General features: G+C 39.7%; 1 protein-coding gene across 1 annotated transcript in view; it reads left to right on the plus strand.

Moving 5' to 3' along the window:
* The window catches only part of TRIM24 (tripartite motif containing 24), a 93,710-nt gene that overhangs the window by 44,317 nt on the left and 33,051 nt on the right, over window positions 1-16,342 (plus strand). Inside the window, exons 7-8 of the mRNA XM_049782649.1 lie at window positions 4,248-4,394; window positions 14,910-15,027. Coding sequence (XP_049638606.1) covers window positions 4,248-4,394; window positions 14,910-15,027 — 265 coding nt within the window. The remainder of the gene's footprint in view (window positions 1-4,247; window positions 4,395-14,909; window positions 15,028-16,342) is intronic.

Consider the following 16,342-nt stretch of genomic DNA (forward strand, 5'->3'; position numbering starts at 1 on the left):
CTTCATTTGTTTTTGTTTTTGGGCCACACCTGGTGGTCTTCAGGAAGACCATATGGGATGGCTCATTTTGATTATTGAGTCCCACACCCTTGCTCTGTGCTCCTGACTGGCTCGGGGACTAATGGGATGCTGCGGATAGAATGCAGGTCCATCCCAGGTCAGCTATATTCAAGTCAAATGGCGTATGACTGTGCTATCACTTTGAGCCTGTTTTGTTTTTTTTTTAATAATACATTTTTTCTTTGCCAATTTCTAGATTGAAACCAACAATTTTAGATTTTATGATACATTATGAATGTCTTAATCCTTATTGTTTTCTGCATTAGTACAAAGCACAACACTTTGCTTAAAAGGAGGTCTTTGAGTGCTTAAGTAGAAAGTCATTTCAGAGATTCATTGAACTGGCATCGATCAGTGTGTTATCAAAACAGTATAACTGAGCTTTCTTTGGGGGGTGGGGGGTTTGTGTCACACCCTGTGGTGCTCAGGGATTACTCCTGGCTCTTCGCTGTGAAATCACGCCTGGCAGGCTTGGGACCATAGGGGATTCCGAGAATTGAACCACCCTCTGTCCTGGTGGTGCAAGGCAAATGTCCTACTGCTATGCTATTTTCCCCACCCCTGAGCAAAAGTTTTTAGAAAGATAATACAGGAAGAAATCACCTGGACATTTAGGGGGATAGCATTTTCTCAGTACAAGTGAGAAGAATTTTATTAGCTTTTTTTAAAAACCCACTCATGAAATTAAAGATCCATGGCATATGAACATCAATTGCATAATAATTTGGTATTCTTTCAGTATATTGGTTCAGAAGAAATTACAGTACAGAAGCAAATTAGAATGAGAAATAAAATAATTCTAATGATTTGAGAGTCTTAAGAGATATTATAATAGGTTAGGCATTTGCTTTAAATCCAAGTTTGATACCAGTATCAACATAACGGTTTCTGAATTCCAGCAGGAGTAAAGACCTAAACATCATCTGTATGGCCTCAAAACTAACCAAAAATTGTAAGGATGTAATGATTGAAGATCAACAAACCAGCTCCTAGACAGTGTATTTTATAGTTGACAAAATTTTAAAGTCCTTTTCAGAAAGTCTGTCTTTCCTGGGAAAACTGGTTTTGATTATTTTTATGCTTTATCAGCCATATAGGAAACAAATTCAAAAATTTAAAAAAAAATTGTTATTTGGAAAACAAATAATAGGAACTATTCTGAGCAGGACTTATCATTTAGAGTAGTTGTTCTGCAGTCTTTAATTAGAGGCATTAAGAGCTCCTGTTGTAAATTACTTGTCCTAGGCATTCCATATAGTCTTCAGAGCTTGCCTGGACTGATTTCTGAGTGTAGAGATAAGAGTAGACCCTGAGCACTGCTGAGTGGTCCACCCCCTACCCAATGACATTGTTTCCCCAAACACTGTACAGATTTAATGCAATTTCATAATGGGGAGAAACTAGTCAATCAAATGATCTAAGATTACACATTGGAACATTATACATCATGAAAGGATATAGAGAGTTGTGGCCCACCAGGGACCCCGACCAGCGGGTAAAGCTGGGGACCACGTCAGTAATTCGCAGTTCTTGATGAGGAATCCGGCCTGAAATAGAAGAGGGACTGGGAAAATAAAGAGACTCGAGACGAAGGGTTCCGATCAGGAGTCCATTTAATAAAGGGAAAAATAGACCTTTTATAGACAATGCAAAACAAAGAGAGTAGGGGCGAGGCGCAATAGGAATGGCTGTAACTTTCCACGGGAACATCTTGATTTTCCAAGGTTAATAAGATTATCATCAGTCAAGAGATCCACATTATCTTTGAGCAACAAAATACAAAATCTAATCTCAGCTTGGGCCTTTTGACCCCTGTCTTTACAAGGACATCTTGGAGCCTAGTGACTCCCTAGCTCTAGGCTATTTCTATTTCTTTGGGTCCAAGGGCAAAAAGGCCACATCTACTTGCATGCAGCTTGTAAGCACTTGGCTCAGACTTTCAGAGACTCCATTTTGATTAGTGAGAGGGCTTTTTAATTATTCCAAACAGTCCCCAACAGAGAGTATTTAATGCTGAGTCATAGGGATAGACATAGAATGTTTACACTGATCTGTGAGAAAGATATATAGCTTCGTAGTCATACCCAAAGACATTGTAAGTGAGGGCTAGGAGGACCAATTTATGGTAGAAAGCTTACCACATATAGCAGAGGAGTACAGTTAAGACAGAGAAGAGACCACTAGGATAATGATCACTCTGGACAAGAATTGAAAGGAGGTAAAAGAATATGATATCTATTTGGTAACAATATTGCAAGCCATCTTCTAAAAAGAAAAGGAAGCGTGAGAGAAGAAAAATGCTACAGGTGGCATACAGAGGGGAGGGCAGGAAGGAAACTGGGGACATTGTGTGAACACAAGTGTGAACTTGTGAAAGGATTAGTGTTGGACATGGCATAACTGAAACTCCTTCATGAACTGTCTCCTGGTGATTCAATTAAATAATTTATTTAAATAAAAATACTTCCTGAGTTTAAAAGAAAATAAGGCAAGAGTGGCTCAAAAGGAAAATCAAAAGTTTGCTGGAAACAAGAATGAGAACACAAGTTACCAGAATTTGTAGGACATAAGCAAGAGCACTGAAGAGAAAAGTTCATAGCAATGCACACAAAGAAAGAAGAAAGAACCCACAAATAACCTAACTGCACAGCTAGACAAGGACCAACTAAATGATCCCAAAGCAGGCAGAAGGAAGGAAATAGTAAAACGGCAGGCATTTAATGATGAATCCCAAAAAGGCAATCCAGAGGATTAATGAAACTAGGAGCTCGTTTATTAAAATATAAAAAAAAAATCTCTAGCAAGACTCACAAAGGATAGATCGAGAAACTTTATGAATCAAATTAGAAATGAAAAGGAAGATGTCACAATTCAGAAATTCGAAGGAACATTGGGTTATTATGAAAATTGATGTGCCATGAAACGAAAACCTAGAATAAAACAGATTAAAGTTTTGGACTCCTCTCACTGTCCAAGTTTAAACCAATATTCAGAGTACCTGAGCAGACCAAATACTATCTAGGCAATTGAAATGGCACTCAGAAGTTCCCTCCCTGCAAATCTACACACACAAACTAAAAGCCGGAAATTGAAATGGTACTCAAGTCTTCCTCCCCAACCCCCCCTACAAATAGCACACTGGCCACCAGACCCAGACTGTTACATCAGTGAGTTCTTCCAAGTTTTTAAACTATTGCCAAGCCTGTTCAGTCTGTCAAGAAACCCAGAAACACAAAACACTTCCAGGGTTTTTAAAAGCAAACATTGCCCTGAGAGTAAAAGCACAGAGTCCCTTGAGCCTGCCAGGAGCAATTTCTGAGCGAAGATCCAGAGTAACCCGAGTGCCGCCAGGTATGGTCCACAAACCAAGAAACCAAAAAAAAAAAAAAAGAAGAAGAAGAAGAAGAAAGAAAAAAAATAAATAAATCCAGGTGCCCACATCTTTTCTTGAGATATGTACTTTCTTATTTTAGGGCTAATTTACCTATTTTGGGGAAAAGTCCTTACACCCATTCTTGGGATGTGGACCTTGGCTCTTCCACTCTGGGGAAGCCTGATTTCTTTATATCTACTTCTCTCCTCTTTATTTTTTCAGAAATAAACTTCCTTTACTTTAAAAACAAGCAAGCAAAAGTTTATAAGTCCATTTTGCAGTGTAACAGCATTAATTTTAGACTATCATTTCACTCAGGATTTACTCCTGACATTGCTTGGGAGGCCATATGGAATACCAAGGATAAAATTTGGTGTAAGGCAAACACATTGAACAATTGCTTTAACCCCTATTTGGTTGATTTAGGATGCTGGTGGGGGGGAGGAGAGGGGAGAAGAGAGAGAAAACAGCAGTAGGGCATTTGCTTTGCATGAGGGGGGGGAGGGGAGAAGAGAGAGAAAATAGCAAGAAAACAGCAGTAGGGCGTTTGCTTTGCATGCAGCCAATGCAGGCTGGATGGTAGTTTGAATCCCAGCATCCCATATGGTCCTCCGTGTCTGCCAGGAGCGATTTTCCAATATATATATATATATATATATATATATATATATATATATATATCCTATTTTAAACTCTCGCACCACATATGATCTCCCAAGCATCACCAGGAATAAACCACGATCACTAGCAGGTGTATTTTCTTAAAACAATTAAACATGTTATATAGAATTAATTTTGAAATGCTTCTTTTCAGAGCCTTGCAAAGGACCATCGCACAAAACTTATGCAACAACAACAAGAAGTAGCTGGACTTTCTAAACAGTTGGAACATGTCATGCATTTTTCTAAATGGGCTGTTTCCAGTGGCAGCAGTACAGCATTACTGTATAGCAAGAGGCTGGTAAGATAGAATAAGTAGAATATTTAAAGTATAGGGGGCCGGGCGGTGGCGCTGGAGGTAAGGTGCCTGCCTTGCCTGCGCTAGCCTAGGACGGACCTCGGTTCGATCCCCCGGCGTCCCATATGGTCCCCCAAGCAGCCAGGAGCAACTTCTGAGCGCATAGCCAGGAGTAACCCCTGAGCGTCACAGGGTGTGGCCCAAAAAAACCAAAAAAAAAAAAAAAAAAAAGAATATTTAAAGTATAGCTACTTATTGTGCATGTCGCTGACCCATGTTCCAGCACTACATATGTTCCCTATAATTGAGTGCAAGCCCAAAGTATTATCAAGTGTGGCTCAAAACTAAAAGGGGGCCAGAGCTATAGTATAGTAGGTGGGGGTGCTTGCCTTGCATGCAGCTGACCCAGGCTTGATCCTTGGCATTCCATATCATTTTTCCAAGCCTAACTGGAGTGATTCCTGAGCACTGCCAGGTGTGGCCTCTTAAGAAAAAGAAGCTGTTGGGTTTTGTGTATGTGTGTATAACAGATAGTGAAATTACTGAAATCTATAACTTTTTGATTGGGAGGGGCTGGACATGGAGGGGCATACCTGGCTGTGAAAGGGACTTTGCTTTGAGGTCACAACAGGTGGTGCTCAGGACTGATTGCTATCTCTGCACTCAATGATCACTCCTGATGGGCTCTGGGGACCATATGTTGCTGCAAGGGATTGAACCCAGGTCAACCATGAATAAATCAAGTGCTCTACCTGCTGTATTATCAGTCTGCCCTTTACCCCATCTTTTTGCCCCAGGATATCACTCTTAGTGTTCCGGGGACTAGATTAGGGGTTAGGGTTTGAACAAGAGAGTCAAATCACATCATATGCAAGACTAGCGTCTAAACCTTTATACTGTCTCTCTTTCCCCTGTTTTCTCTGATTTGTTCATGCTTGTAATATGGTAATCCAGAAAGTGATCTTTTGAAATAAGATGACATTCATATTATACATATACATATATATAAATATATATATAAAGTGAATTACAAAGAACAAATATTTCTGATTCTCATTTTGCTAAAATTTAAAACCATGGAATCCCAGCAGATTTTATATATCACTAGTTGTAGTTAATGTGGTTAATAAAATAATTTGGCTATATTTTTATTTGAATGATTTTCAATCTAGAAAAATTGAAATGCATTGTAAGATTTTTCATCGGAATTCTATTTTTGTTTTGTTTTTGAGCCACACCCAGTGGTGCTCAGGGGTTACTCCTTGCTCTGCATTCAGAAATCACTCCTGGCAGGCTTGGGGGACCATATGGGATCCCAGGAATTCAATGGGGTGTCCCAGGTCGGCTTTGTGCAAAGCAAATGCCCTACTGCTGTGCTATCGCTCCGGCTCCTTTTTATCAGAATTCTTTTTTTTGTTTGTTTTTTTTTTTTTGTTTTTGGTTTTTGGGCCACACCCAGCGACACTCAGGGGTTACTCCTGGCTATGCACTCAGAAGTTGGTCAGTCCAAGGCTAGCGCAGGCAAGGCAGGCAGGCACCTTACCTCTAGTGCCACCGCCCAGCCCCTTCATCAGAATTCTTAGCTCTTATAATATATCTGTGTTTACTGACTTTATCCTTTACTAATTTTCACTTATTTAGAAAATTAAATGCCTATAAAACCTAAAATTTCAAGCTTGGTTTGCAATTCTTTATAATTTTTTTTGCTTTTATTTTGTTTTGTTCGCAGGGAACTCTTGGCAGTATTTGGGGTTTACTCCCAATTCAGTGCTTTAGGGTCACTCCTAGCTTGTCGAGGGTCAGTTAGGTTCCATAGGCTCCATATGCATGATAGGAGCTCTGATCCTTTGAGTCATTTTCCCATCCCCCCCCCCCTCTTTTTCTATAAGAGCTTTAGTCAATAGAAAACAAGTCCTTTCAGAAGTTCAGTCTTTAGAGAAAGGACAGAGGGTAAGGCACTCGCCTTGCATAAAGCTTATCTGATTCCATTCACCACATGGTATATGGTCCCCTGAACCCTGTCAGAGTGACTTCTGAACATGGAGCCAGGAGTAACCACTAAACCAAGTTGGGTATGGCAAAAAATAAATAGAAGATCTTTAAGATGTTTCAAAACATTTTTGACAGTTTTATTTTCTTGGGTTCTACCTATTAAACACTACTTGTTTTTATTTTTTATTTGACTTTCAAACCTAGCTCCCCCCCCACACACACACACAATGCAGGTGCTTTATTGCTAAAGCTGTATGTATCCCTAACCCTAAACATACTTTTTTTTTATCCTTTCCTTATTTAGAAGGAAATTAATGCGAAAAGAGAGATCAATAGAGTCAAACACAATTGCTTCTCTACCATTTGCTAAGATCAAGTGCACTATAGTTAAATATAGACATTCTTTTATAAAAATAAATATAGACAATCTTTTAACGAGCTCTAGATATTTTTGTAAAAGTACTGATTTGGGGGCCAGAGAGATAGCACAGCGGTGTTTGCCTTGCAAGCAGCCGACCCAGGACCTAAGGTGGTTGGTTCGAATCCCTGCGTCCCATGTGGTCCCCCCCAATTTCTAAGCAGATAGCCAGGAGTAACCCTTGAGCACCGCAGGGTGTGGCCCAAAAATCAAAAACCAAAAAAAAAAAAAAAAAAAGTACTGATTTGGAAACAAGATAGAAGTAGCACAAAGGAATTCTCTGATCTTTCATTTTCCTCTCACCATCTTTCTTCTCTTTTATATTTCAAAGACTTCTTTAGAGTATCTCCTCAATTCTAATCAGCAAAACTCAGAATACCTACTAATATTTTGGCTGGGACTAGCTACCTTTCTTAGAATGCTTTTTCTGAATAACAAATATTTAAGAGTCTTATCAGTTCAGGTTTTGTTTTGTTTTGTTAGTTTTTGTTTTTTGGTCACACCCGGCAGTGCTCAGGGGTTACTCCTAGCTCTGTGCCCAGAAATCGCTCCTGGCAGGCACTAGGGACTATATGGGATGCCTGGATTGGAATCAACTGTCCATCCTGCATTGGCTACATGCAAGGCAAACCGCCAACCGCCCTACTACTGTGCTCTCTGGCCCCAGCTTTTTTATTTTTTGGCAATTGTCCCTTTTGTGTTTACAAAGCTCTTTTGTCTGTGTCTTACATACTGTTGATTATATGTTTAATTTAATATTTTACCATAAATCATTAGATTTTATTCATTTTGGGGGTCACACCTGGCGACTCTCAGGGTTTACTCCTGGTCTTGCACTCAATAATCGCTTCTGCCTTGGGGACTATATGGGATGCCGGGGATCAAACCAAGGTCTGTCCTGGATCACTGCATGCAAGACAAACATCTTCCAGATGTGCTATCTCTGGCCTCAATCATTAGATTTTATATATCTCAAGGATAAGAACTTGTTTCCTTATGTTTAATCTATAGAAGTCTAGGGAAAGATTAGTGACGAAAAAATGAGGTATCAGGTCATCTCTCCTGCCAAAATCTGGTGGTAGGTATAGGACAGTAGCATACCTTTAAAGAAATGTGACAATAAACCCCTAAAACATTACAGTCTTTTAAACCAAAGTAACTTAACTTTCGGTTTTGAGATTACTCCTGTTTTGATTTCATGACTACCAGTGCAGGGATTGAGCCCATGCTTCCCTCATGTAATTTAAAGGCTTTCCCCTTCGTTTTGGATGAGTATGTTTTGGTGGACTCCCAACTGTGCTCAGGTGCTTACTTCTGTCCTTGTGCTCAGATTTGACTTTTGACACTGCTTGGAGCTATGCACGGTACTAAGATTAGACCTCGGAAGATAACTTGTCTAAATTTGTTTTCTTTTTAAACTTTTGTTTCTAGTATTGGGGCTACTACTGGTGGTCCTTAGGATTTACCCCACAGTGGTACTGGAAAAACCATGAAGTCCCAGGGATCAAACCCAGACCTCTTTTGTCAAGCATGTGTTCAGTCTCTTGAGTTCTTAATGCTTTGGGGGGAACAATGCCTAGCCCTACTTAGATACTTGCTCTTGGCTCTGCTCTGAGTGATCATTCTTGGCAGTGCTCAGCAAACCTTTTATGTTGCTAGGGATGGATCTTGTTGGCCCCATGCAAGGCAAGCACCTTACGCTTTGTACTATGATACGATTATGATTTTTATTTTTCCTTTACTTGAAAATGGTCTATGATGCTAATGGATTTGCTTCTATTGAAATATTCTTGCATCCCTGTAATTGATTCATTTTGATTATGGCATATGATCCTCTTGATATAGTTGAATTAAGTTCACTGAGATTTTGTTGAAGATGTACACATCTGTTCATGAGGCATATTGGTCTGCATTTTGGAGGCTCAAGGATGGTTTGGTGCCGTACTTGGTGTGGTGGTACTCAGGACTATGCTCAGTGGTCATTAACGGCAGTACCTGGGGACATGTGCAATACTATCACCTTAATCTGTCTCCTCTTTTATTTTTTATTTTTTTTAGATCTTGTCACAACTAATGAACAGATAATAGCTATCTGGGTTGTAAATTCTGGTTTTTCTAACTTCAGGTAGATTATGTTCAAGTGCTTCTTAGTTACTTAGATAAAGCTAGGTTTCTTTCAGTGAAGTATTAGTATTTCTAATTTGGGGGTTTGTTTTTGCTAAATACCTTGCTAAAATAATATATTCAAAGTTCTAAGCCAGTGTAGTATGCCTAAAGGAGAAGAGATTTTTCTTTTTTATAAAAAAGATCAAGAGGTAGCGAGATGGTTCAAAGCACTAGTGCTAACGGCTTTGTATACAGGAGGCCAAGTTCCATCCCCAGTACCACATTGTCTCCTGAGCAGTGTAGGAATGACCAATGAGCCTCATTGCATCAGAATAGAGTTAAGGAATTGTTGCAAGTCAGCCCCTGAAGAAGTTGACTGATGGAGGGATGGAGGATGAGGTCTTTACCCTCCAGCTCAGAGCACGCGTCTGCCACCCTGTCCAGCCGACGGTTCTGAGGTGAAACGGCGGGTAAACAGCTTGCAGACAGTCAAGCTTGTGGAAATATTAGCTTTATTCGGTGGACAAGACTGAAGTCCAAAGACTCAGCATAAGTTCCAGCCAAAAGCCTCTTGTCTTCCACAGACCCTTGTTTTATCCCCCAGAATCAGGTACCACCCAATGGTGGAAGCAGAATCAGGTACCACTGTAGGGTGGGGGCAGAATGCCAGGTCACACCCTAGGGTAGGGCACAATCACTGATCAGGGTAGGGTTAGTAACATAATAATCCCCTAAAATATTTACATATACAACAATTCCCCAGTTTGTTTAGGGTAGGGTCAGTAACATAATAATCCCCTAAAATATTTACATACACAACAAGGAATCACCAGGGCAAGAGAGCAGCAGCCAGAGATTATGAAGTAGTAAGTGAGGAACACACAGTTAAGTAGAGAATCTCTGGCTGCTTGCATTTGGATGAGAGTAACAGCAACCAAATTTATTGCTAGCTGCTAATGTGGTAGGAAGAGGATTGAAGAGTCCATTGTCTTAAAAACCTAGGTGTCTGTTCGCAAAATATTAGAGGGTAAAAGTAGTAAGTTTTGTAAATCACACGGTTTTAAGGATTAATATTGGAAGAAATGGACATTGTGTTTTCATATCTGATGCACTGAGAAGCGCACATAATATATGTGCTATTCTTTTTTTTTTGTGGTTTTTTTTTTTTTTTTTTTTTTTTTGGGTCACACCCGGCAGTGCTCAGGGGTTATTCCTGGCTCCAGGCTCAGAAATTGCTCCTGGCAGGCACGGGGGACCATATGGGGCTCCGGGATTTGAACCGATGACCTCCTGCATGAAAGGCAAACGCCTTACCTCCATGCTATCTCTCCGGCCCATATATGTGCTATTCTTGATGAGAACGTTAATCTAGTCAGTAAGAAATATGCTTTTATTAAGTCCACACTAAAGGATGGTACTACTGTTTGTAAACTTGACCTGAGGTCTTTATTAGGGAAACGAATGTCTGGGAAAGACTAAAGAACTTAAGAGTGTTGGCATTTTAAACTATATTCTTTAACAGTATTCCAGAGGGAAATACTACTGACATTTTATGGAATCTAACAGCCTGTAAGAATGTACAAGAACCCAAACTTCATTCCTACTGCTTGTCACGAGGCTTAAAAGACTGCCGGATAGTGTTGTCTTAACTAGCCCGGTCTGATTTTCTGCAACACATCATGTCCCCTGAGCACTCCTAAGAGTGACCCCTGTGCTCCACTGGCTAATGTGTCACAGCCCCAGTTTAGAGGAAACTAAAAATAAGCCAGCCTGCTGAGGGGAAGGCACAGGTAGCCAATTATGTGACAGAGGCAATGATCCCAACATGGCTAACTGAGACAGGGCCTCAAGAAAGGACCACTTCCATGACTAGAAACTGTTTCATATTTCAACAAGCTATGGCTTATGAGTAAAACTGAGCTGTTAATGGAAGGAAGCTTGTTCATTAGATCCCAGGAAAGCCTCTGCATCAAGCAGAAACTCCCTTCTGTCCTTTTGAGGATATAGGAATATTGTAATCCTCAATAAAATGCCTGTGGATTGATTACTATAAAGAAATTTATAGGTCAAACAGAATATGCTGATAAGTTTTTGCTAACAAGGAAGTATAATCTTTTTTTTTTTTTGGGTCACACCCGGCAGTGTTCAGGGGTTACTCCTAGCTGTCTGCTCAGAAATAGCTCCTGGCAGGCACGGGGGACCATATGGGACACCGGGTTTCGAACCAACCACCTTTGGTCCTGGATCGACTGCTTGCAAGGCAAACACCTCTGTGCTATCTCTCCAGACCCGGAAGTATAATCTTTAACCTTTCAGAAAAACAGGTGTGAGTTTTCATACACCGCAGAAATCCATAATGGCTTGTCAAAAAACATCCCGCTTAAATATTCTCTATAACTTTCAATGAACAGGTTAAGATTCAAGCTCAATTCCAAACCTTTGGTCTTTGTTCCCATCACCAACTCCTGCACCCACCTTCCTAAAGGGGACACCATGAATTCTCTTAGTTTCTAGCTCATTCAGCCTGTAACAGCTATGATCCAAATCAGAAGGATATTCTGTAAAAGGAAATTAGTAGTGCATACAAAATATTAAGAAAAGGAGCAAAATTTAAACAACTATGTGTTGTTGCTGAACCATGTGCCTTGTATTCTACAAAGTCCCCAGATGAGTTAACTTTTTAGTCAAAATGTTTTTTATAGCTAAGGTAATTTAGTGATTGAGGCAGCCTATTTGTTCAGCCCTTACTTACTTGAGTTTTTGCTGTCGATACCATTACTGTTCTAACGGTCCTGTCTAAGGAGACAGGAAAGATAAGTAATTTCTGTTTTTGAGGAATTCAAAACATTAAATGCTCTTTAAAAAAAATTTAAGGACAGGGTTCAGGATGAATTGTATGGGACCAGAATTCTGAAGAAAATGGATGATATTTAAGTAGCTACTTAGAGAACATGTGGAAGTAAACCAGAGAGATATTTGGAGAGAGAATTTTGTCAGAGCACACACATTGTAATATGGGAGTTGACTGAACACCATGACGATTTACAGAAGGATGGAACAGAGGGAATGAACCTGATTATGAAAAGTAATGTAAAGTTCTTGAGAATTATAGAAAATGTATAAACAAGCCCATACTTCATTATAAACATTTTGCATTTTAATAGGTGTCAAATAAAAATAATTGAACGGGTCTTAATGACAACATCTGATTTGTATTTAAACATAATCACTCTGGTTTCTGAGACTAAAATGTAGGTAATTAAGGACTAGAGAAAAGGAAGGTGCTGCAATTTGATAACTTTTCCAGGGCAGTAGCAATAGTTGGTTGAGCTAATGGAAAAATTGGTAGGATTGTCTATATCTTGAATAGGATGTGAGACAGGAATGAAGGGTGTGAAGACAAGACAACCCAGAAAATGGGCACGTGTTATCTACTATTGAGATGGGGAGTTAAAAACATAGCTTAGGAGAAATATCGGGAGTTCCCTTTTAGAAATTAGGCTCAGAAGAGAGAGCTAAGAATAGATTAAGGAATCATTTAAGCTATGAGACTGGATGAAATCACTAAATAAAGTATGGATTCAGAAGAGACTACTGTTGAATGCAATCTTGAGTTTCATACTGCATGTGGAAGGCTGAGAGATTACAATGAGCAGTGGTGCTATGTGTTGCAGTAGCAAGAAGCAGAAACGGGGTTTTATTGGTAAGTTCATTACCAGTTTTTCTTTTTTCTTTTTCTTTTCTTTTTGGTTTTTGGGCCACACCCGGCCGGCGTTGCTGAGGGGTTACTCCTTGCTCTGTGTTCAGAAATCGCTACTGGCAGGCTCGAGGAACCACATGGAATGCTGGGGATCAAGCCTGGTTTGGCTGCTTGCGAGACAAATGCCCTACTACTGTGCTATCGCTCCAGCCCTATTACCAGTTTTTCATTGAAATCTAAAACTAGGGTTAGAGTTGAAAAACAGTTACAGGTTAAATAAATGAAAGACCCTCAGATTATAGTGTGTTGCAACTATGTGCATGAATGTTTCCAAGAGACACTATTTCCATGTAGCAACTTTTTTGAAAAGCTTCTTGAATGTGTTGAAAGGATTAGACCTAGAAAGAATGGAAGATTGAGAAAGGAATGGAAGACAATAAATATATTTTTTTTTATTAAAGAGTTGTGCTGTTTAAAGTAGAAAATGGAGTATTGATGGCAGGAGAAAAGGAACCAATATACTTGTTTTCTGCTAGGAAAAGTTAAAGCATATCTGTATGTTGATTGATAAAATGGAAAGCATAAAGCATGGTGAAAATTGCTGAGCCATTTTTGTCAAGACGAGTGCTAAGGCACTACTGCACAGTGGAAAGATTGTCTTGAGCTAGATGTTAGCCATTTGATCTTCTGTAACAGGAAAGAATAATGACAATGATAGATTGATAGAGGAAGATGTCCCATTCTTTTCTGTATAGTAAGCAAAACCAATGACTGAACTGAAAATGGAGGAAGAAATTCTAGGAGTTTAAAAAGAGAAAAGAGGTTTAAAGTAGTCATTTGCTGCATGTGGCAGGACACCTTCCCTTCACCCCTCATTCTTTATAGGGAACTAAAATCCTCACAAAAGATAGTCATTGACTATAGACCATCTGCTGTTGGCCTCTATTCTCAGGACTGTGCAGTGTTACTGCCATAAACCAGATCTCTAAAGTGAGGAGGTTGTGCTTGACAGGACAACGCAGACTTCACCCATCTTTCCAAGATCCTTAATCCCTTAAAAACAGTATTATTTTATTTTTTAACACTAGTTTTATTTGTTTTTACTTTTATTTAAACACCATGTGTTACAGGTATTTCTCGAATTCCATGTTCCAACACCATTCCCACCACCAGTGGGATTCCTTCCGCTATGTCTCCAGTTACACACCAATCCACCCCTAAGCTTGGGCCCCCCCCCCCCCAGCAGGATCTCACAATGGCATAATTAAGTCATTGTCTAAAGGTTTACTATGCTGTTTGTTTACTTTTTTGTTTTGTTTTTTGGGTTACACCTGCTGGTGCTCAGGGGTCACTCCTGGCTCTGCGCTCAGAAATGGCTCCTGCAGGCTCGGGGGACCATTTGGGATGCCGGGGTTCGAACCACTGTCCTTCTGCATGCAAGGCAAATAAATGCCTTTTCTCCATGCTATCTCTCCAGCCCCTGTTTGTTTACTATTACTGGCTTTGTTTGTATTATTGGTTCTGTGACCATAGGTGGCTTATGCTACTTTGACATCTTATCTGGTTTATTTTTACTGGGGAGTCAATATGAAAAATCTGGAGGTGCCCCATAGTGGCTGTGCGCTCCATGAATTCCAGGATCTGTGTCTGACATAACTGCCAATTTGGAATTAGTCACCAAAGTATCTGTGAAAGGATGAGGGGAGGCTGCCTACAGAAGACGACAGAGTTCTCAGTCCAAAAAATAAATATCTGGAGTTCTGGTCAATTAGACATATCTTTAGAGATCAGTGGTAATTTGGTGAATTTCAGCCACTGACCTAGTGGTAACTATGGGTTGTAGGAGCAACTGCCAAGGCTTTGGCAGGTCTGAGATTTGACCCAACCCCCCTCAAGAGAACCCACCAGTTGAAATCAGTACTTTTTTCTCCTTCTCATAATCAGTCTGACTACAATGCCTTAGTCTCACTTGTTCTCAAACAAGAGCTCCTCTCCCAAATTTGTCTGGGATTTGATAGAACCTGATATCTTATTACGGGGCTTTTAGATGAGTTTTCTCAGTAGACTCAGCTTAACAAAAATTCTCCCAATTCAGCCACCTTGATTCTTCAGTTATAATATCAATAATATAGTATACTCAGATTTTTACCTGGTTTTGAGAGAAAACTGTACACTTTTACAATTTACTGTGCTTTGTGTTGGCATACCTACCAGAGACTGTTTATATGTGTATTTACCAGGTTCTGAGTGACTTGTTTGTCTGGAAGGGACTTATTTTTTATTGACTTTCTCCTTTCTTTAGATTACATACCGGTTACGGTACCTACTTCGAGCAAGGTGTGATGCTTCCCCAGTGACCAACAATACCATCCAGTTTCACTGTGATCCTAGTTTCTGGGCTCAAAATATTCTCAATTTAGGTAGGATATTTTGTGCTTTATTTTCTCTGGGGAACTCTTATGATTATGACATTACTCAAAAATACATTCTTTAGGCTGGGAGTATGAATAGCAGAACATTTTGTGCCCTGTGTTCAGTCCCTGGCAGTGAAATTTCTTGGGTTTGGGGCATTTAGGTTTTGGACCACATTGGCAGCATTTGTGTTACTCTTGGCCGGTTCGGGGGACCATATGCGATACCAGGGATTAAACCTAGACCAGCCACATGCAAGCTAAATACCTTGTGCTATTGCTCCAGCAGCCCCCAGTGACATTCAAGAAAAGTTTACCCTTTTACTCTCAAAGTGTTCTTTATTATTTTCTTTTAATTTAAGCACATGTAATTTTTAGTAATATTTCATTAATGTTTGTGTATATGAAATGAATGGATATATTAGCGATATATTGATGTAATACATCCTTTTTATTGATTGACTCAGGACTCTGGGGCCTGGAAATTCTTTTTCCAATGAAATCTGACTTGTACCAAGTGAATTTCAATTTACCAGAATGGGTTGATAGAATTCATGATTACTTCCACTGCTTCACTTGACTAGCCATGGGGAAAAAAATTCATGATTACTATAAAATCACCCCATGTGCCATATTTCCAATCCCAGGTGAACAAGTCTGAAGCAGGGTTACACATGAAATAATGCAAACCAGGTTTAGGGTGAAACACAGGTAGTATGGCAATCTTCTACCTCATATAAAGTGTGAGCTGCCTGCCAGATCTGTGGGTTTTTGTTTGTTTGTTTGTTTTTGAGTATAGAGAACACCCCCAGGTTGGGGGTGGGAATAAGGACAAGTATCAGGCTATCCTGAGCCAGTCCCACTCAAGTTTACAAGTAAAGTAATCTGTTTTGTGGTAAAACCAAGTTGTAAACAAACAGATACAAAGGGACCAGAGATGATCTTTGTTTTGGATAAAGCAATGGGTAATCTAACATATATAGGAGTTTTAATATTTAGAATCCGTTTATTGAAATAGTACTTATCATACTGTTACTGGTTTATTTACCTTGTAAACATATTCATCAGTCACCAAATACTTTATTTGTTCTTTTCTTGTCAGGGAACACTTTTCATTTTCTTCTGACTTTTAGGTAATAATTTCACAGGTTTTTTTAAGCTTCTAAGCAAAATATAATATGCACACAAATGTAACAAGATCTTAACTTTTTTTTTGGGGGGGGGGGGTCATGACCAGCAGCGCTCAGGGGTTACTCCTCTACACTCAGAAATCGCTCCTGACAGGCTGGGGGGACCATATGGGTTGCCAGGATTCAAACCACCG

This window comes from Suncus etruscus, chromosome 1 (assembly GCF_024139225.1).
Source record: "Suncus etruscus isolate mSunEtr1 chromosome 1, mSunEtr1.pri.cur, whole genome shotgun sequence".
NCBI lineage: Eukaryota > Metazoa > Chordata > Mammalia > Eulipotyphla > Soricidae > Suncus > Suncus etruscus.